The sequence below is a fragment of the Choristoneura fumiferana genome, chromosome 5 (genome assembly GCF_025370935.1).
Source record: "Choristoneura fumiferana chromosome 5, NRCan_CFum_1, whole genome shotgun sequence".
Lineage (NCBI taxonomy): Eukaryota > Metazoa > Arthropoda > Insecta > Lepidoptera > Tortricidae > Choristoneura > Choristoneura fumiferana.
Window position 1 is genome coordinate 10,279,206 of NC_133476.1, and position 23,610 is coordinate 10,302,815.

Consider the following 23,610-nt stretch of genomic DNA (forward strand, 5'->3'; position numbering starts at 1 on the left):
AAGTGAGTGCGTTTGTATGTTTGTCCGTCTTTCACGTTGAAACGGAGCGACGGATCGACTTGAATTTTGGCATAGCAATAGTTTATGGGCCAGAGAGTAACATAGGCTACTTTTTATCCCGGAAAAATTTACAGTCCCCGAGGGAACGGCGCGCGATAACCGAATTCCACGCGGATGAAGCCGCGGGCAAAAGCTAGTATTATAAATGCGAAAGTGTGTTTGTATGTTTGTCCGTTTTTCACGTCAAAACGGAGCGACGGATCGACGTGATTTTTGGCATAGAGATAGTTTATGGACAAGAGAGTAGGTAACATAGGCTACTTTATATATCCCGGAAAAATGCACAGTCCCCGAGGGAACGGCGCGCGATAACCGAATTCCACGCGGACGAAGCCGCGGGCGAAAGCTAGTCTTCTAATATATAGGGTGTAATGTTGGGCTTTTTGAAAAACTTCTCGGCTCTGCTCTACCCTAAAACTTATATAGGTAAATGAAAATTAAACCCTAAGATTCACGGAAGATTGTGTTTATAATCTTCAACACAAAGGGCTCTTTAGAAACCTGCCTTCATTTAACATCCATTAAACTGAAATCTGACTCCTTGAGGTAAGTTGTCTAAAAAGTGTTTGTTCTCTTTTCATTAATTATTATAATACGGATGAAATGGGAACAGCGGGCAGCCGGAGGGGGCTCCAGTCCGTCGATGGTAAAAAGTGGATTTCTTATTATGTTTATGTCAGTGCCGTCGGTCGAGACAGAGTGTGTCTTGGGACAGGAACGACAATTTTATTTTCAAACAACGATATATCACTTTTCGCTTAAGATGTCAACATTCTAAAATCGATTTACTTTGTAATAACTGTGAAATACCAGTTCAGTGCCTTCTTACCTATTATACCAATATTATATTGGCTATTTATTCAGTCTAATCTAAAAATATTTTTCATGCGCTACTGAAAAGTGATGGTCTAAGATTTGGCTGCTAGCCTAATTGTAATTGCAACAGATAAAGAATTTATATTTATCTTTATCACGGTTTTTGCTTTAATATACTTGTTCATTCGGAGTTTAGTGAAATGAAACAACGACCAATAATTTATTTCTTTACTCACATGCTTTGTTTTAGCGAAAAATATAATGTTAACATTATGATAACATCGGCGACTAGACAGACATACTGATTCATTTTAGAACTAAGTAATCTAACACTAAAATGTTCACAATATTCGTATGAAATTCCACAATCGAACTCAGCTTTTAGCAAAACATGCGATCTAACTAGCTATGGATATATATTACAATCTAATACATTTCACTATTACGTCTTATTTCCAGATTTATACAAGTTAATTACTACAGTAAAACATTTACAGGTACGTCAACTCACCTGCACGTACAGACACGCAGTTAACGCGGGCCGCAGACGGCCGCCTGCCCCTCGGTACCGACTCGTAATACCTATACTCCGTTTAATTTAAGGTTTGAATTAACGGTCAAATTGTAATACACTTTTCTCGATATTTCGAACACAAATGGACTAAAAATACCTACATGCGCATGTGTGTACCTGCATTTACTAGCGTTATTTATTATGTTTTATTATAGAAGTTCACACAATTTTAAACAGTTCCGTTGTTTCATTTAAAAAAAGTGCGCAAATTTTACCGTTAAGTTTCAAATGTTAAAATAAATGGAGTATAGCTTTCAGTAGACTACTCGTGAACCAAAACGATAACTCATAAATATTCACCTGTAACAAAAAGGATCCCGTAATTAAAATTATGCCTGGTCCGCCGTACCCAAGAATTAATAAAATAAACCCCTTATTTTCTTTCCGATTCATAATTCAAAAGCAGATGACTGAATTCAATATGAATATTAACATTCGTGTGTTCTACACTGAATAAATTTCGATTTAAATAGACTTTTAAAACTCATACCTAACACTTGCACCTTACGATTGCTGAAGTGTTTTGAAAATCATTGCATAACATAATCAAAATGAATAAGCTAATATATGAGTTCTGATAGCAATGACGCAGCAGAGGCACCAACTTTTATTTTAATGTTGGATGGTGATAGGCTTTATGCGGGATGGAGCATTTGTCAAGCAAACTTTTGGGTCATATTCCAGTTTGGATACAATGCGACGTGAGCCGTGACCAGAAACAGTAAAATCAAGACACGTTCAATTTAGAATATATTTCATTTAGCGGTGCCTCCTAAACCACCTTACAATGGACGCTTCATCAGTGTACCTATTGTATCATTTATTTTCAAGTGATCCACAGTCGCATAGCACTTATACATAGTAGTAAATTTATAATATTAATAAATGTATATTCAGTTCTGGCAAATTAACGGTATTTGGTATTTTCTAAATATAAATGTGTCCACGTTACATTTCAATATTTTGAACCCATTTAATATGCTTAACTAACAAACAACAAAATATGTACCTGCCAATCAAGTCGAAACGAATGTAATAACAAAAACATCGTTATACTTAACATCAAAGATAAACCAAAGAATATTTTCGTATCTAACAAGAGGTAAAACAGGCTGTGCAGATTCAGTGTGGCTTTTACAATAATAATGTAAAGCAACTACTTTTTTGCTGAACAATATTCCAAGTTCAAGGTTCCAGATGTCGATATCAATTTTCAGAGACGTGACAAGACCTCTGAATCTATTTTTCGTAGAATTTATTTTTATCGTTACTACAGTTGTTTCTGAGTAGGTATAACTAACATACATATGTAATGGGAAATGTCTCGTTATATCGCTGTTATTCGTTTATTTTGTGTCGTATAAAAAACTTAATAGAAGTCACTGGTGAGTCAAAAATTATATTACGAGTAGCCAAGAAATAGAGTTATTAACAAAAAAATATAAGAACACTGCGACATTTTAAAACTTGGGTTAAATATGTAGGTACAGATAAAATCGCTGTTGTTACCATACTGTCTGGTCTTATAACGTAAACATACCTATCTAAATTTTGTCTATCTCTTACACTTAATCACTGATCGTAACGTAATCCATTATTCTATTTGAAAATAAATGCACATCAAAGATGCGTGCGACACAATATTAATCACTTTATGTATTTACAACAAAGCCGTTAAAGTTGTATACTTACTTCAATGTGCTTGCAAACTAAAGTTAGACGACGTCAAATTATTTTCAAATTCAAACAAAACAATTGATTGATAATGAAAGTTTAAATTGTTTGACGGTTATAAATGCGTGAACTGAATAAAATGAGGTAATTTACAATCGCACGTTCGTCGCCTACACAGTAGGTACACTGCTGTTTTCGTTTGCTTTGAGCGTGATAGCGCCATACTGTTTACTTTTTACCCTGATGATTAATTTACAACTGGAACATGTACATAACTAACTCTGCTAATCCCACTGTGAAGTCAATAGTTTAATTTTATTCCGATTGAAATTAAAATATAGGTACTTACAAAAGCGAAATTTGATTATTTAATACTTTGTGAAAGTTTATATTAATAAATAGTTACAATTAGACTCATTTCCACACGAAAAGTTATGTGCCCTACAGATGTATTTAGCTGTATTGAACATGTAGTAGTGGAGGTGCAAGATAAAGGTTCATATACAAACATAAGTTCATGTACAACATTAGGTACTTAGGGGTAGCAAAATTGATGTCTACTTATTACTTAATTTTTTTTTGTACATTTGGTTCTAAGTTTCAATGGTCCGCTGACTACCTTACAGGAATCATAGTCATGAACGAGGACTTGACACCAGTTGCCTGCTGACGGTATCACACGAATCGTACTCGAACACAGAATCAATGAGCGAAAACAACCACTAACTACACTTATTCCCCAAAGTCCATCGATCCAATCCAACCACTAGTAGCCAGAAACAACAGGTACTTTCATACCCACTGACTTAAATATTCGGTTCCACGGGATATGTGTGTTCTGTGCTAGGTTTTCTGAGTCTTTGGTGAAGTTATCATAGGTACGCGACAGAGGACGCCGCGGCCCGAGAATGCTACGCATTGGTGGCAGTAGTGAGCGGCGCCGAGCCTTGTTGGTCCAGCAGCGGCAGCGGCAGCGGCAGCACCTTCCGGGCCAGTCGCGTGAAAGTGCTGCGGAACTGCCGGCTCATGCTACAGTACAACACGAAGTTGATCGCCGATCCCACCAGCGCCATCAAGTCCATTACCTCACCTGAAAATAAATTTATTGTAATTTTGTATTTTGCAGCATCCGTTCGTTTTATCTGGCCTTAAGCTGCTAGAACCTAACAATCTTACGACATGGCAAGCCTTTCTCGTCGAAAAACCGGCCACGCGCGAGTAGGACTCGCGTACTGAGGGTTCCATACAAATTTGTAGGTATTTATGAATATACAGTGATCTGATAGAGCGCCGCTCCTAAGCAAAAAGTTTCACTCGCTCAGTCTTTCAGTCCCACTTGCTCGTTTTCGGAGCCAAAATGGCAAAAACGGAACCCTTATAGTTTCGTCAAGTCCGTCTGTCTGTCTGTCTGTCTGTCCGTCCGTATGTCACAGGCATTTTACTCGAAAACTACAAGATGTATATCAATGAAATTTGGAGTACAGATGTTTTGTCAAAGCCGCTATTTAGTTCTGTAGTTAAATTACAAGTGCCCCCCTCCATACACGTAACAGAAATTGTTTTTTTTTTAACTCGCATCAACGTTTGGCACATAGTTCGACAGCTCTTTTGAAAAGATAGTAAGGATTCTCAAAAAAATTTTAGATGAATTGAAGATTTCCGGAAATAATCACTCCCAAAGTAGCAAAAATGGTGCCCCCCCCCTCTATCTTGTAAATCGTTTGTCCAAAAAAAATTTCAAAAAATATGAAAAGGTAACGCTTAATAAATACTTTAAACGAAAATTGGTTTCAACATGATCGGATATACCGTTTTTGAGTTATTGCAGAAAAACTGCGCTTCTCAACAAAAGGACGTTAGCGCCGTGAAGATACGCTCTTTTTCTGGTAATAGATTTTAAGACTATAGTTAGAGTTTTAATTGTGTTATAACGCACATAATATTACTTGATTTTTTTTCGTAATGGCTACGGAACCCTATCTTGGGCGTATCCGACACGCTCTAGGCCGGTTTTTATATATATGTCCCTTGCGTAGGGAAAATGAGTGAGCACCCATGAGGCTGACATGATCACCTGGAGTGTTCAAAGCCTCAACAAAAAGAAGAAGAAAAAATGGAAACACCTTTTTTTAATAACTGTATCATTTGATTTTGTTGAATTAGAAGTTTGTTTTTTTTCACAGCTTCAAAGGACTGTAGACCTCAGTATATGGGTTTCATTTCAACTGGATATCTCCACGCGTTCCCGAGATAAAGGGCGGTGATAGACAGACGGGTGGACAACAAAGTGATCCTATAACTGTTCCGTTTTTTTAATTTTGAGGTACGGAACCCATAAAAGAAAGAAAACTTGCTCACGAAGGGTTTTACACTATTAAAATTGAGAGATATCGCTGAAAAATAAAACGCGCCTTGAATGGATACAGAGACTCCCTTTAATTGTTATATTCTAGCAGTACCTATGAGAAACAGGTGTTGTAATGACAATTCCACGTAAAGAAAGAAAGAAACATTTATTGCCAAGAAGCTTCGCCTGCGTAGCAGACCAACCCATCAAAGCTTCATAGCAATCGGATGAATGATTTAAGAGCATAAAGTAAGCGGCTATGTAGTTATATCGGCCTTACACAGACCGCGTAAATTTTTTATCGCTTCTATGGTTCGAATGACAGCCTCGTGACAGCCGGAGTTTCTATAATAGGGTTTCTTTGTCACACTTAACTATGACTACGGAATGCTAAAAAGAGTATTGATGTGTTGCAGGTAATCTAATGTCGTCTGGGTACATGTCATATTTTTCAGGACCTCTATGGTGGTGGTGGTTGTTCTAAACTCCGTGTTAAAACAGGCGACAGTAACTATTATAGGGAGGGACTGAAATATTGAAATATGGCTCTAAGTTTCTGTTTGGTTTGGTGGCTGATATTATGCTAGATTTCAGACTGCTGGTATATATATATATACATATATAACTGCCCAGTGAGAGCGTAATAATAATGTAGTTCTTATTCACAATGTAAAATTCATTAAGTATAGGATAAATATTATAAACCGGCAAAGTTAAAATCTCAGTGATTTTGACAAAATTGGACATTAACGACATTGTAATAAGAACCACGGCACGCGTCATCGTAAATGACTCTACCTATACCTTTAACTACCTACTATACAGTGATATGCTTATTTATGCGCTATACATATACAGATATTAATAAAGTATAAGTAGTGCCACCAGAGTTGAGGTCACGCACACACGAACATGCCATGTAATGACAGCGGGACTCATTAATTTGATTCATTCTTCTTTAATGCAATCAGTTCTACCTACCCCTATGCCTATAGGTAGTAGCACTACCTATACCTATGTACTCTTACGTTATTCAATTATATAATTTATACAAATACCTGCCTACCTAGCTGTACCTGATAATTTCAGAAAACTAAAATTTTCGCGGATAGTACTCGCCCAAGGTCTAAAATATAAATTTTACTTAACAACGTGAGGTCAAAAGTTCGGCAAAGTTAATTTGATTAATTACTTACGCTAAACTCTGAAGAAAGCTTGCTTAATTGCCCAAGTTTTGTCCTAGATACCAATCAAAAACTTAACATTGAGACAAATCTCCGATCAAGAAAGTGCTTTTACTTGAAGAAACCAGCTTTATGGCGGAAATGAGGCGGAAAACTATAAAGTAAACTAATAAAAGCAAGGGTCGCTGTATATCTTAATAAAACTCAATTTCCTCTTAGCACAAGCATGTGAGTAAATTTAGTCGTTTGGGCTGAGCGAGACAACGTTGTCTAAGTGCAGTCGTGTTATGTCCGCGACAGACGGTTACGCGGCTGAGAAAAGGCTCCCGTCGCGTTCTCGATGTCAAAAGATATTGTGAAGTAGTCGTACGTGTTGCATTTTGCGGCACGCACTGGCCACCAAACGCAGCGCAAATTACAAACACCTACCAAAAATAACATGTTTTAGGTAGAGATTATTACATTTATTACGGTACATGTAGATATAATGTACTTATTTCAATCGGGAAAATTAGGATCTCAATCGGAATATGACAGCACCCAAAGTGCCAATCATCATAGTACCTATTCTATGCTAAGTGGCAACAACTGCATAACAGGGTTCAAAAAAGGTGAGTGGCGTGAGTTACGCCGCGCCGATATGAGCTTTAGCAAACATCGTAAGAAAAAGAAGCCACGGTTTTTTTTTTACTTACTTATACAACGTCGTATACAGTACTTTTTCTTCGACTGGGTACTTATTCATTAAAATACAAAATTAGAGAAAAAGTAAACATTAAATGTTTTAATACTTTAGTAAAAAGTATGGCAAACGCAAAGAGAAGGTAAACAACAATAAACAAGTGAGAAATATGGAAATGTCGAAAGTCTAGGTTAAATTTTGTATTTGATTAACGTGTAAACGCCTTACCTGTGACGATGTTAAAAATATGCGTTACTTAAATGTTGGCAGGCTATGGATATGTTCGGAACGTTTTTATTCTGTATAAAAACCATATAAAATATGTAACTGGCTGCACCTTAGCGTGTCCGAACGTACGAATTAAGCAAAAAAAAGTAAGTGGTTGCAGAATCGTTTTAGCAACATTACAATACGGTATTTGACAACTCCTGATTTTATTAGTATGAAAATATAGATATACAGATATTGTTTAGCGAAGAGAAAATTCAAATCGGTTGAAAATTGGATTAAAGTGATTCTTTGAAAAATCTATATACCTGTCTCGTTCTCAAACGCTTTTCTCTATGCAGCAAGTATGGCGGTAGCGGTACTGGCGTGTGACGTCACATGCCAGTATGTCTTTCTCTGTCTAATCTTGAATTTCAAACCTTTATAACTTTGTTATTTGTAAAGGTAGCTTAAAAATTTATTTTCTATTCGATAACAGGCATTGTGTAGTTTTAATTTATAAAACATATACAAAATAGTCAAATACCGTACAGTGCTGTTATGGGGAACAGACAATATAGGTAAACTTTTCCATAATCTTGTTATGTATGTTGTTATATTACTGTTTGTGATTAAGTAAATCACAGATTACAGTACAGGAGTAGAAAAAATGAGTAATATGTCAGTCATGTCCATTAATATGGAAATTTATTATTTAACGTCAAAACGGCTGAACGATGGGTAGGTACTAGGTACTGAAGCGACAAATGCGAACTTTGCCGGTAAAGTAGGTACGATGGAAAATCATTACGCATCTGTAGGTATTTTATTTGCTTGACAACTTTACTCTTAATCTGAAGACTGTAACACTGATTCTTCAACTGTAGTTTAATTTAAAACACTTTGAAAATGGACATAATTAAATTATCTTGAATTAAATATAATTAAATACGGTAAAGAACTTACGCAAAGTTAAAAGAGAACAGTCTGTTCAAACATAACTAAAACACGCTCTTTTGCAAGTACATCGAAAGTTAATATTAAATTAATTGTTAGTTATCTTCACGCACACATCTTGTGCGAAAAGTTTAAATTAATCAATTAGCATTTTATATTCACGTTGCTGACAGCCTAGCCTTTACTTGCAACATAGGTATTTATTTGCCTAATTTGCTTACACACATTAAATTGACTTCATGACTGGCTTATCAACGCCCAACCCAAACCCTTGGACCTAGAAAACCGAAATTGTGCATACAGGCAGATGTCCTTTATATGCGACGAAGAATAAGGGTAGACTTAGCAAAATTCTCACGAATGCAGGCGTAAGTTAATCCTTAAATAAATAAATAATTAATAAATATCATGGGGCAATTGACACAAATGAATCTAGTCCCAAACTAAGCAAAGCTTGTACTTCAGATTCAGATTTCAGATTATTTATTTCCATAACAATTTTACATTGTGTCGGATATCAACAATAATTACAATTACAATACAATAAGGTACAATAATTACAACAATTTTAAATCCTATCATATCAAACTCAAAAGTAATAATTATGAGAAATGAAACTAATACGTTTACACAACACAACAAAAAATCACACCAAGTTTAATTTACTTATGCCGAAACCAATCATGTCAGCTCGACATAAAAAATCATAATAATCAATAGATTGAATTTTAAAGATCAAAACAAGCAAGAAAAAACAATAAACACCACAACAATATAACATGCAAACTAAGATGACTCGCTATTAATGAAGTCATTAACATCATAATAGCACTTTTTCAACTTTTTGAAAACCTTTACATTATTTAACTTCAAGTCCTTAGGTAAGCTATTGTACAATTTAATAGTTTGATTTCTCGAGCTATGTTTGACTACTTTGAGGTTGGGGACAATCAATCTAGTCAAATCCTTTCTGCGCGTACATTGCCTGATTAGTCTTTCATAATTTGTCTCATATTTCTCCGAGTTTTTAACAATATCAGTAAGTACTACGAGTATGGATACTAGGCAACGGATAAACGTACTTATATAGGTAGATAAATACATACATTAAAACATATTACAGGTGCAGGTGCAGGGCATTTTGCAGGTGGTAGGACCTTGTGCAAGGTCCGCCCGGATTGTTACCACCATCTTGCTTGCTAATCCTGCCGTGAATAGCATTGTTGAGTTCGGCGTGGAGAGTAAGACAGCCGGTGAAATTACTGGCACTTGAGGTATCCCATCTTAGGCCTCTAGGTTGGCAACGCATCTGCAATCCCCCTGGTGTTGCAAGTGTCTATGGGCGGTGGTAATCTCTTACCATCAGGTGACCCACTTGCTCGTTTTCCATCCAGTCGAATAATAAAAAAATATTAAACATCCAAGACCCGTGAAAAAACATTCGTATTACTCATACAAACATTTGCCCCGAACGGGGATCGAACCCATTGTCAGATTCTCTAACCACTTGGCTATCCGGTTGCCCTAGATAAATTCACTGAAAGAAAGTAAACTAAGTAAATAAAGTTAACCGTACTTTTATGACAGTGAGTTATTTTCGCTATTTAAACATACTCGTAAAGAAAAAAAAACACATTTTCTCCTCAGCAGCTCAAACAGACAGGTTTTGCTATGAATAAAAACCGGCCAAGAGCGTGTCGGACACGCCCAAAATAGGGTTCCGTAGCCATTACGGAAAAATTAAGTAATATTTTTCTAAAGATTTCGTATTTTATACGAAATCTTCCAAGTTTAGGTATATTTTATACCTTAGGCTGCTATTACTTATACTTTTTATACTTACTCATAAACTACTAAGAATTCTCAAGCAAACTTAGCCGTTATAGTTTTCCTTGAAAGTTTGATATACTTACTACCATCCTGATTTTTTTCAAATTTTTCCACCCACCGGTTTAGATTTTAGAGGGGGGACGCTCGATTTTAATGAAAATTTGCACTTTAAAGTTGAATATTTCGCAAACAAATCACTGAATCGAAAAATCGTTTTAGCAACCACCTAATGGTTTTAAAAGACGTCCAACGATACCCTACACTATAGGGTTGGATGAGAAAAAAAATCACCCCCACTTTACGTCTATGGGAGGTACCCTAAAAAAATTTTTTTTTAATTTTTAGTTGTACCATTTTGTCGGCATAGTTTACTTATATATCCGTGCAAAATTACAGCTTTCTAGCATTGATAGTCTCTGAGCAAAGCCGCGGACGGACAGACAGACAGACAGACAGACATGGCGAAACTATAAGGGTTCCGTTTTTGCCATTTTGGCTCCGGAACCCTAAAAAGGGGTTCTTAACTCGTTACATGTGCGGCCTGTTAAATAATTTATTTACTGTATAATATAAAACGGAAAACAACACGTGAACGAATAAATGAATATGAGTATGAACATTCAACTGACATACTCGGAGATCTATCAAAATGGCAATATGGCCTGATACAACAAAATTCAGTCAGCATGGTGAGAAGCGTCACCCGTCATATAGTTTGCGTTAGTGAAATAAGCGACAGTCGCTATTCCGAGACGACATTGTACATAGTATTTCCTTTGAGGCAACCGACTGACAATTGACAAATGGATTTAAGCGGCCTACACTCTGCATTCAGTTATATTTTATTCTTTAACCTATCCTCTCCCAGAGGCACAAATTTGTGCCCAAATTCCTTTGATCCTGTTATCCTGGGAGATGACAGATTAAACTCATCATATTTTTGAAGTACCTAATAACGAAACGAGGCTAAAAATCGGCGTCATATACGCAGGCACAAATGAAGGTTAGAACCTTTACATTCAACCTTATACATAATTTAGTGTATACTTGATAATTTGATATGATGATGATTGATATAAGTACTTATATATAGTGTGTACTTGATAAATTAAAATACATGTTTTTAATACTCAAGTTGAGATTAAATTGTAAACAAATAAAAATCACGTATGTTTGTAGTGGAAGTACGCCCGACAAGTTTTCATTAGGTTTTTTTTTTTTTTTTTATACGACTGGATGGCAAACGAGCAAGTGGGTCTCCTGATGGTAAGAGATCACCACCGCCCATAAACATCTGCAACGCCAGGGGTATTGCAGATGCGTTGCCAACCTAGAGGCCTAAGATGGAATACCTCAGGTGCCAGTAATTTCACCGGCTGTCTTACTCTCCACGCCGAAACACAACAGTGCAAGCACTGCTGCTTCACGGCAGGATTAGCGAGCAAGATGGTGGTAGCAATCCGGGCGGACCTTGCACAAGGTCCTACCACCTGCAAAAGTCATGTACCTAACCTCATGAGTAACCGTAAGAGTGCCTTATTAAGAGTCTCTGTAGGAGCAAGTAGTTGATAAATAAATGATATGGATGCGTCGTCATAGAAAAACTTAATTACTGGGGGCACGCTAATACCTCGAATGTATACCACAGAACATTTTTATTGGAAACTGGTCTGTGTCTAACTAAACATTGTGTTACAAAGCTGTATTATCTATTATTCACTGTATACCTGAGTTAAACCAAATCTAATTAAGCTTCACTGTTAGGTAGGAGATACAAGCAAAGTTAGACAGCCTCGTTAGCCCAAACCTTCACTTTTAAGGTTTGAAAATTAAATTCGGCGTTGTTACCATATTTAATTTGCTCTGGTTAAAACTTTGGACGCCTACTAAAGTATCACATTTTTCCCAGCATCGAAGAAGGATTATTGCAATTTAATAATCTTTCGTACCTATCCGTATTCGACAACAGCGACTACTTTGTACCTGCTGTTGGTAAAGGCGTTGGTGTGCTCCCTGGTGGTCCACATAAGTACCTATCCAATTACTGCAGCCAATTTATCCCAGATTACATCACACCTCAAGGGTGATTTTCGAAATCAAATCTGTGAAAAACCACTCTAAAGCGAAAATAAAATGTGTTCAATTTAAAATACGAGTAGAACAGCACTTTAGACAAAAGTTAACAATTTTACCAAATGATCTAAAATTTTAATCGATCTTTTTGTCACGATTCACAGATTTTTACCATTCTCAAGTCGTATCTTCAAATGGTGTGAGTTCCATAAAAATGTAGCATCCACATGCAGTTCCACATTAATCGATTTTTAGTGTAGTGACATTCGAGATATTTCTGACTTGTTTTAGAATACCAACCGGCACAGCCAGAATGTTCGGGAAAAAAGCCGCTCGACTCTGCCATACATATATAAATAAATATAATATAACAACGCTAGGTCGGCTAAGCTGAACAAGTGCCGAACAGACAATACCGGCGCGCTCATATATTTAGCAACCATTACATTGCTGTAATAGGTAGGTATATGAATGTAGTTTAATATTTCTCGAACCGTGCAAATGTCTCTTTACTTTCAAGTAAAAAAGTAGTAGGCAAGCGACTAGTAAGAAATAGTAGGTTATCCCAGTATCTTGGCCTGCTTAGTACCTACGTAAACGAGATGAGATGACGAAACGATTAGTTCACACGTTGGCATCTGACAGCCTCTTCTGTCGTACAGAACTAATAAGAAATCGTCTTTAGTAAAAGGCGCTTACCTAAAGAGGAACTGATGAGAGATTCACAATATTCTGCCTAGGGTTTCTGCTCGAGTTTTTGGCTACACTCGAGACGAGAAAAAATTTACCGGAACTCGAGAATTCTCGTGTTCCAAATTCAAATGCGCCAGATGCGGTTTTTCGCTGTTCATGGCTTTTGGGGACTGAATAACTAAAGTAAAATACTTATTAATTAAAATTAGATAGCTTAGTATTCTCCCCCATGCAAAAAAAGCCATAGACATTTTCATCTGTACTCCCAAAAGTTGTTAACTCTCGTGCACATACACGGAAAAAAAGGAATTCTTCGACCAAGAATATTCATAGTCTCAAGAATATTGTTTCAATCGAAGTAATTATTTTCTAGACGGGGTATTCTTTTTATAATTTTCATTGTTACAGTTAGTTAAGTTATTTTAGGTTAGTTCTTTTTTATGTATGTAAACTCATAATTGTACAACTTTAAAAATTACTTGATATAATTTTATTATCTTGTACTGTGAATAATTATAATAATAATAGAACGTTTATGACGTTAAATACCTATAAATTATACAATACAATACAATACAATAACTCTTTATTGCACACCAATACAGTAAACAGTACAGAGAACACAAGTTTATACATAGAGATTATAATGAATATATAACGTTTTAATTATTTTCTTTAAGTAAGATAATAGTTTTAACCCAAGGCAATATTTGTCTTCATCCAATACAATATGGCGTCCAGCTATATACGAAATATTATTGTATTGACAAAGGGTATTTGTCTTAATCTAAGACATCCTTTTTTTCCGTGTAGTTAATATATTAATCTGTTCAGTTTATTCTTAAGTTTTGATTATGACGTAAGATTATTTTTGTTCCTTGCCTTACCTTAATAAGAGGTACATAGTAAAAGTACAAAAAAATCAAAAACCCGACTAGTTACTTTAAAAAAAAGAAAAGCAAGAAAATAAGTCTAGTGGCCTAAAACTCTGTTAAGTAGCTAAACTTAAAGTTGAACAATTGAGGCCCATTACTAAAAATGTTTGAGCTGGTCTAGAAATGAATTTGATTTGAGTTTTTGATTTTTTTGGTTTATTTCATACTTTTTTGACATATCTGTGAAAGAATATGGTCGATTAAGTAAAAGCATAAAGACAAAGATAAAAAAAAAGAAAAAAAAAAAGAAAAAGAAAGATAAAGATAGAAGAGGTAAAGATATTTAGAACAGACTTCAATATGAATTTCGATTTTAGTCTTGATTTTTGATGTACCCCTTTCTAATTAGAATCGGCAAATTATTAGCTTTCATTTGATACCCATATTGTTACAATACAAAATATTTATTTTTAATTTCTCCGGCATATTTTTATTCGTGAACGCCTGAAATAACACATACCTACTCGTATCTTATGTCACTCCGTCAGTTATGACGGATATAATGATACCTCATAAGTATGCTAAAATCAGTCCAGCCGTTTTGGCTAAAGCGAGGACCAAAAAAATGGACTTACATACATATAGGTAGAGTCATTCACGATGACGCGTGCCGTGGTTCTTATTACAATGTCATTAATGTCTAATTTTGACAAAATCGTGGATGTCATCGTGGTTTAGACGACCAGATGGCCTAGTGGTTAGAGAACCTGACTACGAAGCTTGAGGTCCCGGGTTCGATTCCCGTGTCGGGGCAGATATTTGTATGAAAAATACTAATGTTTGTTCTCGGGTCTTGGGTGTTTAATATGTATTTAAGTATGTATCTATATAATTATAGCTTTGCTAAGCTTACTTTGGGACTAGGTCAATTGGTGTGAATTGTCCCGTGATATTTATTTATTTATTTATTTTATGTCTTCGTGGATAGCATATACTACGCTCGAAAAAAATAACCTTCCTCCGGGAAATCGGGGAAAAATACGTCAAAATTATGATTATGGTGCAATAAAAACCTTACAGATTAAAAAAATACTTAATTTCATGGTTTCTATTGAGGTTTTTATAAAAGACTCGAGAACCCGAGAAAACTCGAGAAATTAGCCTCGAGAATTCTCGAATCTCGAGAAAAAAAAAGGTCGAGAAACCAGAAACCCTAATTCTGTCCTTCTCATTATTTTCATTTCATTGTTTGATGGTGATTTTCCACCGGCGAGGCGAGACGCCGGTGGAAAACCACCTTAAGACCGTTTACTTTGAATATCGGCAAAAAATATTAAGAGTAGTCTCCCTGGCGGTCGCACGGCAGCGTTAGGTATTCGTTTGGGATATTGCTGTCTTTATCGCTCGTGACATAAGCGGTCGCAGCCGTCCCCCCCTCATGCCTTCCGCAACCGACGTCCGTATTTTGACGTAGCACCCATATTTTGGGTGAAACGATTACAACCTCTTTTGAATACGTTATACTTCTGAAGTAATCAAAAAAGTTAGTATTTTGCTTTTAGGAATTAGTACGTGCAGACTAAAAATCGTTTTTAACTAGAAACCCATACCGGTATCTCGCAGATTATGCTTATCTATATATATAAAATTCAAAGTCCTGACTGACTACTGACTGACTGATATATCAGCGCACAGTCCAAATCGCTGAAGCTAAACGCTTGAAATTTGCCATACATTATACCTTAAGTGACATAGAGGTACACTAAGAAGGGATTTTTCGAAATTTCCACGGGATAGGGAATAAATGGGATTTACATTTTCACTTAAAAATGGCTCTATTTCCGTAACTATAATTATAAGAGACTTCAAATTTTGCATGCAAGTAGGCAATACTAACTGAAAATTCCTACGGGATAGGCAATAAATAAGATATGTTTTTTTTTCAATTAATTTCCCTATTCCGTAACTATAATTATTAGAGACTTCGAATTTGGCATGCAAGTAGGTAATGAAATTATATATATGAAATGTTATATCTGTAAGGATCAATTCTTATGTATTTAATTATTCTGGGGATCTCGGAAACGGCTCCAAAAGTTTCAACTAAATTTAATATGTGGGAGCTGTCCGCGGTGAATAGTCGATTTAGCTTGGTCTTACTCGTAACATCTCTGAGACAACAAGAGTGTTTTCGTGTTTTGGTGGTTTTAGCGTAAATTTCACGCGCAAAAAGATTGGTAATTTGCAAACTGGCGGTCTAACGCTCAAATCTAGGTCAGAAGTACGTTTTACATTTAAAGCTTATTCTCCAAAAATATAATTTTACAAAAAGAAACTTCGAGCAATCCTTGGTCCTCTCAAATATAATATGTATGATAATACGGCTTTTATGTGGCTCACCAAAATTTAAATTATAGTAATACTTCAACTTTACATGACATCGTTCAATCATCCGAGTGTTTTCCGTTCGTTATTTAAAGTAAATATTTGTTGTATTTTGTTTACATTGTCTTAATGGTATTTTCGATACCTCCTACGTATACTGGTACAAGTGACAAATTTCTGATTTTTAGTTTTTTGCATTTTTGTGATTAATATTTCCTTATTTACCTACCACAAAAAATTTGCACTGATATTCCTATTAGTTTTGGAAATAAAGTGACGTATATGAATGCATCTAACACCGTTTTGCTAATCGGTACAACGTATACTGAGGCAACCGACATGCACCACTATACGCGGCACCGATATTGTGGCGGGGCCGGGGAAGTCCAGTGTAACTGGCAGTTGCCTCAGTGTACGCGCTAGCCGTCGCTGCGTGCGGACCGTTTAAACTGTTCTACGAACACATAATTTGATAGTATATATAAAAAAACATGTTTTGGTCTGACAATTGCGGAGAGCAAGACCACAATAGCCGTATTTCTCATAGACAGTCATGGAAACTAAATCCAATGTGAAACCTTTTCGTGGTCTATTTCGCTATGATTTCTTTGGCAAATGTATGGGATGTCAACATAACATTGGTAGTACAACGGTTCCACCCCAGTACCAGTACGTGATTCAGTTTCCTCGGCTATACCTACATGTACGCGTGCTAGAAATATAACATTGCAGTATTACATTGCATTCTGGTAGTTGAGCATCCCAAAAAGAAGGCGAAGGCATGCATGCTTTAATTAAAATGAGAACAGTAAATTTCAATATACCTACAGGTTGATAAAAAAAATCCTGTACTATACTGTAACCCATATTAGGGTTACTGATTACTAATACGATATAAGTGGGAAAACATCGAAATTAGAAAGTCTTCTTGCGACTCCACTTCCATGCAAAACTTTTTTTTTTCGAATCACAGTATTTTTGTACTTGGATCATATTAGTAATTAGTAGCCCTAATGTGGTTTAAAGTATAGTACAGGTTTTTAATAACCCCCTATACACATTTTTTTATACACACCTAAGAAATGGTACCTGGCTATGTATATGGCGAAAACGGGTAAACCGTATGAAGTTATAGAAGTTTCCCAAGACTTGGAAACAGACACAAAATTTAAATCTATTGTCAAGAAGACATTAATATATAAGGCGTATTATTAAAATTAATGATTATATCATGGATAGGGAAATTTGGAAATAATTCCGATCCGCATTGGCGAGTGCTTACTCCAAATAGCGAATTGAGAACTGTTTTAAATATGTAGTTGTGCTAAATACTTGTGATGTATAGATATCACTAAAATATGATTGTAAATCTGTTTACAAAATATACCTAGGTTTATTGCCAGACTCTTCTCAACAGAGGTTTTTCGAACCGGTGGTAGATTTTTTTGACATTCATAAGTGCTTGTTACAATCTAAATTGAATAAAGATATTTTGACTTTGACTCAATATTTCATGTCAAAGCTTGGCTTAAGCAAAGTGCTAATCAGACTCGCGCACGAAAGGTTCCATACCATCTATACAACTTCATTAGGATTAGCAAAAAAATGGCAAAAAATTACATTTGTTGTATGGGGGCCCCCTTAAATATTTATTCTGTTCTATTTTTTGTTATATATTTATTATATCGACTACAGTTATACATAATCTGTGAAAATTTCAACTGTCTAACTATCATGGTTCATGAGATACAGCCTGGTGACAGACGGACGGACAGCGAAGTAGTATATAGAAGTAGGGTTTCCGTTTATACCCTTTGGGTACGGAACCCTGAAGAGGCACAAAAAGATAAACCGTTATGTGGATACAAATGGGTGCGATGCGATATATGTATCACATGAGGAACCTTTCACAATAAAATACGAGTACACATTTGAACAGGAATACGAATCCATTGAATGTGCTTCCATTAATTTAAAGCACTTAATACAATTACTTTTCTTAATAAAACCATTTATATTTCAAGTGAGGTTTTTTATAAAGGTATATTTCTGTATTTTGTATAGCACGTTTAAAACATTACTAGCGGTATATTGGTACAAGTGGCATGCTAATGTTAGCGTATATTGACGCAAGTGATAAAAACGTTTATAAATCAATAGATGAAGGTAAAAGAGCATCTGTTTTATTGTTCATTGCAAGCCATATAAGTATTTCATCTAAAAATTCATATGCAATATAAAAATATCGTTAGATCAGTAATCTACGCATTACGCCGTATACTGGAGCAAGTGGTAATTAGCTCAGTATACCGCACAACTACAAGATGTAAAATACGCGTATAGTAGTGTATCTGCAAGTTTCTCAAAAACTATAAGAAATTTCAAAATTCCATGAATACAGGTAGAAAGCAAATATTTTCTTTGGAACCAATGCAAAATTTTGAAAAGTTATATCATCAAATGAGAAAGTTACAGGTTTTGGAACCTTTGAACAGCTCTCCTGTAAATTTATGATTATGCACTTGTATCAGTATACGTAGGAGGTGTAAAGTCAATTATCAACAGTCTTGAGTAGTAGTAGTTGCTACGGCAATGTAAAGTAGAAGAAAACAGCTCTCGGTTATAAGACAAAGACAATAATAATATTACAAAATCAAGTCACTTACTTATTCGATTAAATCTATTCCATATTATTCACATACATTTGTTCACATACGTTTGTCTTTTGTCTTTAAACGAGCAAGAAACGAGCAACTCTTGTGTATTTATTTATTAAACAATAAAATGATAGTTACTTATATCGGGGATCTCGCTTTAACGATTTCGACGAAATTTGCCATGTGAGCACTTTCGGGACGATTAATCGATCTTGGAGTTTTGAGAATGTTTTTAAGGTAAATTTCACGCGCAATAAGATTGATATTTTCCATAGCTCTATCACATCATCGCGGTGGTTCAGAAGCGGTATAGGTACGTTGGATATATAAACTGAAAGTTTAGAGTTCTAATTTTCTTTGTATTTATAGATTTATTTAGTTTACGTTTTAGTTTTATAGATTGAAATAAAATAATTAAAAAATAAAAACTCTGAGCAGTTCTCAGTAACCTTGGTACTTTAGTTTTTACAAGAAATTATTATAAGTCCTTATAGTGAAATTAATAACTGCGATGCCAGCCGTAATGTTACGACATATTTAATTACGGATAATCCGATAGCCAGTTACGTCACGTACCTACTATATACGCATACCAACACACGGATTACGAAACCGTTCTAACTTACTCGTAGATACTTCATTAGTTCTGCGATGAGGTCACAGATCATTGCTCATTGTTTTACTTATCAACATCATTCAAGTATCTGAGATAACTAAACGTTTTTGAAGTCTGTTTAACAGCAAAAACTTGATGCTGCCAGGCACAGCCATTCAATTAAAAACTAAGTTACTAAGAGTATATTTACAAAGTACAACAGGGCTGATATTTTCTTAAAGCTAATAAAGTAACTAATTATATCGACTATCTACGTGGCCAGATTCAATAGTTAGTCTTATTAAGGAGACTCCCAAGTACTCCCACCGTGCGTGACTTTACGGATCAGTGCCCTTAGTGTAATTTTTCGGTTACAAAATACGTCTCGATCGCGTTCACGTTAAAATCTCAATTTGTATAGAAACACGAACATCGCAAACGTTCCGCTAGAGGCGCTGTTCGTCCATATAAATTGAGATTTTAACGCGAACGCGATCGATACGTATTTTGTAACCGAAAACTTACACTAGGGGTACTGCCTACAAGCGACCTACTACGCATGTATTTATAAAACGGGATAGAAATAACTATGATTGTATATATTATTCCGTGCGTGTAGATACTTACACTCTGCTAAAAAGTCGACTTTAGCCTGCGATCAGTCATTCTTCTCATCATCATGATATCAGCAAGAAGTTTAATAAAGTAACCACGTGTGTCATTTCACATTAACCCTTTTTTAGCAGCATGGTATTGACTCTAACGGATCTGTCATGATTAAAGTATTGAGTAAGAAGTACGTTGGAGATATTTAATAATTATTTAAGATTCAGCAACAATTGTTAACAGAAATCGCTGCTTGTATTAACATGTTGAGCCGAGTATCATAATCACTTATAGGTAAACATCACATGCAAAACAAAAGTGAATCTTAAAAACTTAATTTATATCGGTAGAGCAAACCTTGGCTTATCGATGATACTTGGTAATTCGGTGATACAGTATCACTAATACTGCTTTATTATGTTATAAAATCGATGGCTGCTGTCAGTTTTGATGCTCGCAAATCTTAAATCCGGTTTGCCAGCAATTTAATTGCTTGCATTTCACTATTGTGAGCTCAACATATTAAGATAATAACGCATAGTATCACCGAATTACCAAGTATCACCGATAAGCCAAGGTTTGCTCTACTAATTCCGTCATGTCGCTGCAACTATTGGCAATAGTAGTCAGCCTCCAGACGGGAGATTTCCTATCCGAGACCAGTCTCCTTGACGTTAGACAAGGGAGTAATGTGATTGTGGTTGGTACGAGTATTATGAGAGATTAGGTCCAATTAATATAGATATTTACCGAATGTGTAGTAGCAAAGTTGAAACAGGTGCGGCGCAAGCGCCGTGAGGAGTCCGAACAGCGCCTGGGGCAGTTCCGTAGCCAGGAAGAGGCCGAGCAGGGCCAGCAGCATGCGGGTGGTGCGGTCAGTACGCCCGCCGCCACGTTTCCCACCGTCTTCGTTCAGGCGCGCCTTTTCACCCTGCAAATTTATTTCTTAAAGTAGATACACAATTTTCACACACGTTAAATCCATAGTAGGGTTTGACTTATAGCTCTGAAGTCATGGGTTCGAACCCGACCTGCACTGAGGTGCACTTCACTGGTGTGGCCCCGTAACGATTCGATTCCCACCGGGTTGCTTGTTTTGACCACTGGCCCATATCTTTCACTCTTCGCTCACTGCAAATCATTCTCTACTAGCCTGTGTGGGAACTACGGTCCAACTCCTTTTAATCTGACGAGGCCAGACATGGTGAGCATTCGCTCATAATTGCGGTGCATGTGCCAAGATAGGCCTTCCCAACTTCTTTCTTCTATTCCATGGTAAGTATGCCTACATTAGAAAGCATTACGATACAACCTTTAGTTTGACTGTCGCAATATGTGCCACACGTCGATGTTAGCTGATTTTTTCTGCTTCTGTTAGGGTACACGCTCAATCATTTAAATTTGCACAATTAAGCATGTGCGTCAAGAAGCGACAAAACGGTACCTATACCGTACAAATGGCTTTTGGACGCCATACAGTTTTTGCGCCGATTTTTGCACAAGGAGTTGGTGCATGCAAGTCGCTACGTGTAGCCGGGCCCTTATATGTAAAGTCCTCCCTAGAGATATTTAATTTTGTTATATTAACTATCAAACTCAATAGCGGCTTAAACAGACGCCTTTACTCCAAATTCCAACAATATAAATTTTGCAAGTTTATTAAAATTTCTGTGACAGACGGACGGATTGGTCATGACTACACTTTAAGGGGCCCTTTTTTGCCATTTTGCCTACGGAATCCTAAAAACTAATATTGTGTAATTTACTAGCATTCTTTTTACTAGTGATGGCTATAAGCAATCTAGATTTTCAATAATATTTTGACTTTGACATCTTGTTGATACAACTTTCTTAATTGGGTGCGATTGCGGGCACCCGGGAGAGCATAAATTTTGAGAAGCCTTTGCTCTCGGATTCGAAATGATAAATCATCTTAATAACGTGAGATAAATCACTGCGATGTCCAATACGTTTTCGATATTGTAAAATGGTGAGAGATATAAAAGTGGATACTTAGGTACTTACCTACATAAATATTTCTGATTTTTGTAAAATCATATCGCGTAATTTTCACACGAAAAAAATAGAAACATACACACACACACACACACACACACACACATTTATGATTATTTTTAGGATTTAATTGATATTTATCTACAGTGTTTTAGCTTATGAGCCTAATAAATCTTAATTATATCCAAAAGTGCAGTTCAAACTTGTATAGTTGCTATGTTATCTAAAAACTCAAGTCAAAAATAATTAATATAATAATTACCTCATTCGTCGTTATGGCTGACTTTTTCAATAGTTTTTGCCGTCTTCTGTCACTCGATTTCATTTTTATAATCAAACACACGCTCAAAATTGATAATACTAAACAAGGTATAAGTTTAATAAATACACTGTAAATCCAAAATATAGCAGTCAATAACGTTTTATTACTGGTCATAGTAATAGCGTACTTAGGAGCCGCGATGGACGTTACGTTTACCGCACTAGTACTATTCACTGTCAAGTTTGTACTCCCTGCACTGGAGGTCAGGACTTCCGTAATATTCATAGCAAAATAGATAGGAAGACACAACACTGGACACACGACATAAGCTAAAGTAATAGCTATATTGGTGTTTCTTTTACCACAGAACGTTCTATTCATTTGTGGAAACTTAATCGCGATATATCTCCATATCGCGAGCGTGATCGTCAGCCAGATAGAGATAGTGTGAAACGTCTGACTGAAGATAGAATGGAAGTACACAAACACTGCGGAAGCATAGGAGTTTCTGCTCTGTTCAGAACCAATCTTGACGTATATGAGGCATGCGAACGGGATATAGTCGATCATGACGAGAAGGTCGGCGACGGCGAGGCCGGTGAGGATGGAGTTAGTGGAAGAGGCCATCTCCTTGCGGCTGAGCACGGCGATATTGACGGAGTTAGCCACGGAGCCGAGCACGCAGATGACCAGCGCGATGTAGCCGTGGATCTGTGCGAAAACGTCCCGGAATCCCATCCCCCAGGGGTAACAGTATGCCATCGATACAAGGTCCTCGCCTCCGTCTCCGCTTCCCTCGCTCGACATCTTGGAGGTGTCTGTGTTGGTTTGAGTCGCAAAGGTATATCTTATTCGTCCATGCGAGTTATTGGAGATCTGAAAATAAAGAAATACCAATTATAAATCTCATGATCCTATGTGCATAATCAGACAAATTTGAGGTTTCCGATTTTTCACATAGAGCCCAATTATTTCGTTTTACTGGCATCTTAACATTTTAAGAAATTGAAATAAGGCTAGCTTGAAAAGCTTTTTTTGCTGTGAAAAATATTTATGACTCCAATTAAAGTTACCAGGTTAGCAGCGATCATAATATTTTGTTTTCTTCGGTTAATAT

At 36.2% G+C, this 23,610-nt stretch overlaps 1 protein-coding gene across 1 annotated transcript; it reads right to left on the reverse strand.

Moving 5' to 3' along the window:
* Positions 1-1,090: 1,090 nt before the first annotated feature.
* LOC141428078 (G-protein coupled receptor dmsr-1-like) lies at positions 1,091-23,363 on the reverse strand. The gene is made up of 3 exons (XM_074087818.1): positions 22,494-23,363; positions 20,966-21,146; positions 1,091-4,214 (listed from the first exon to the last, which is right to left on the reverse strand). The coding sequence occupies exons 1-3, from the start codon at positions 23,298-23,300 to the stop codon at positions 4,036-4,038; spliced, it is 1,167 nt and encodes a 388-aa protein (XP_073943919.1). The 5' UTR covers positions 23,301-23,363; the 3' UTR covers positions 1,091-4,035.
* Positions 23,364-23,610: the final 247 nt, after the last annotated feature.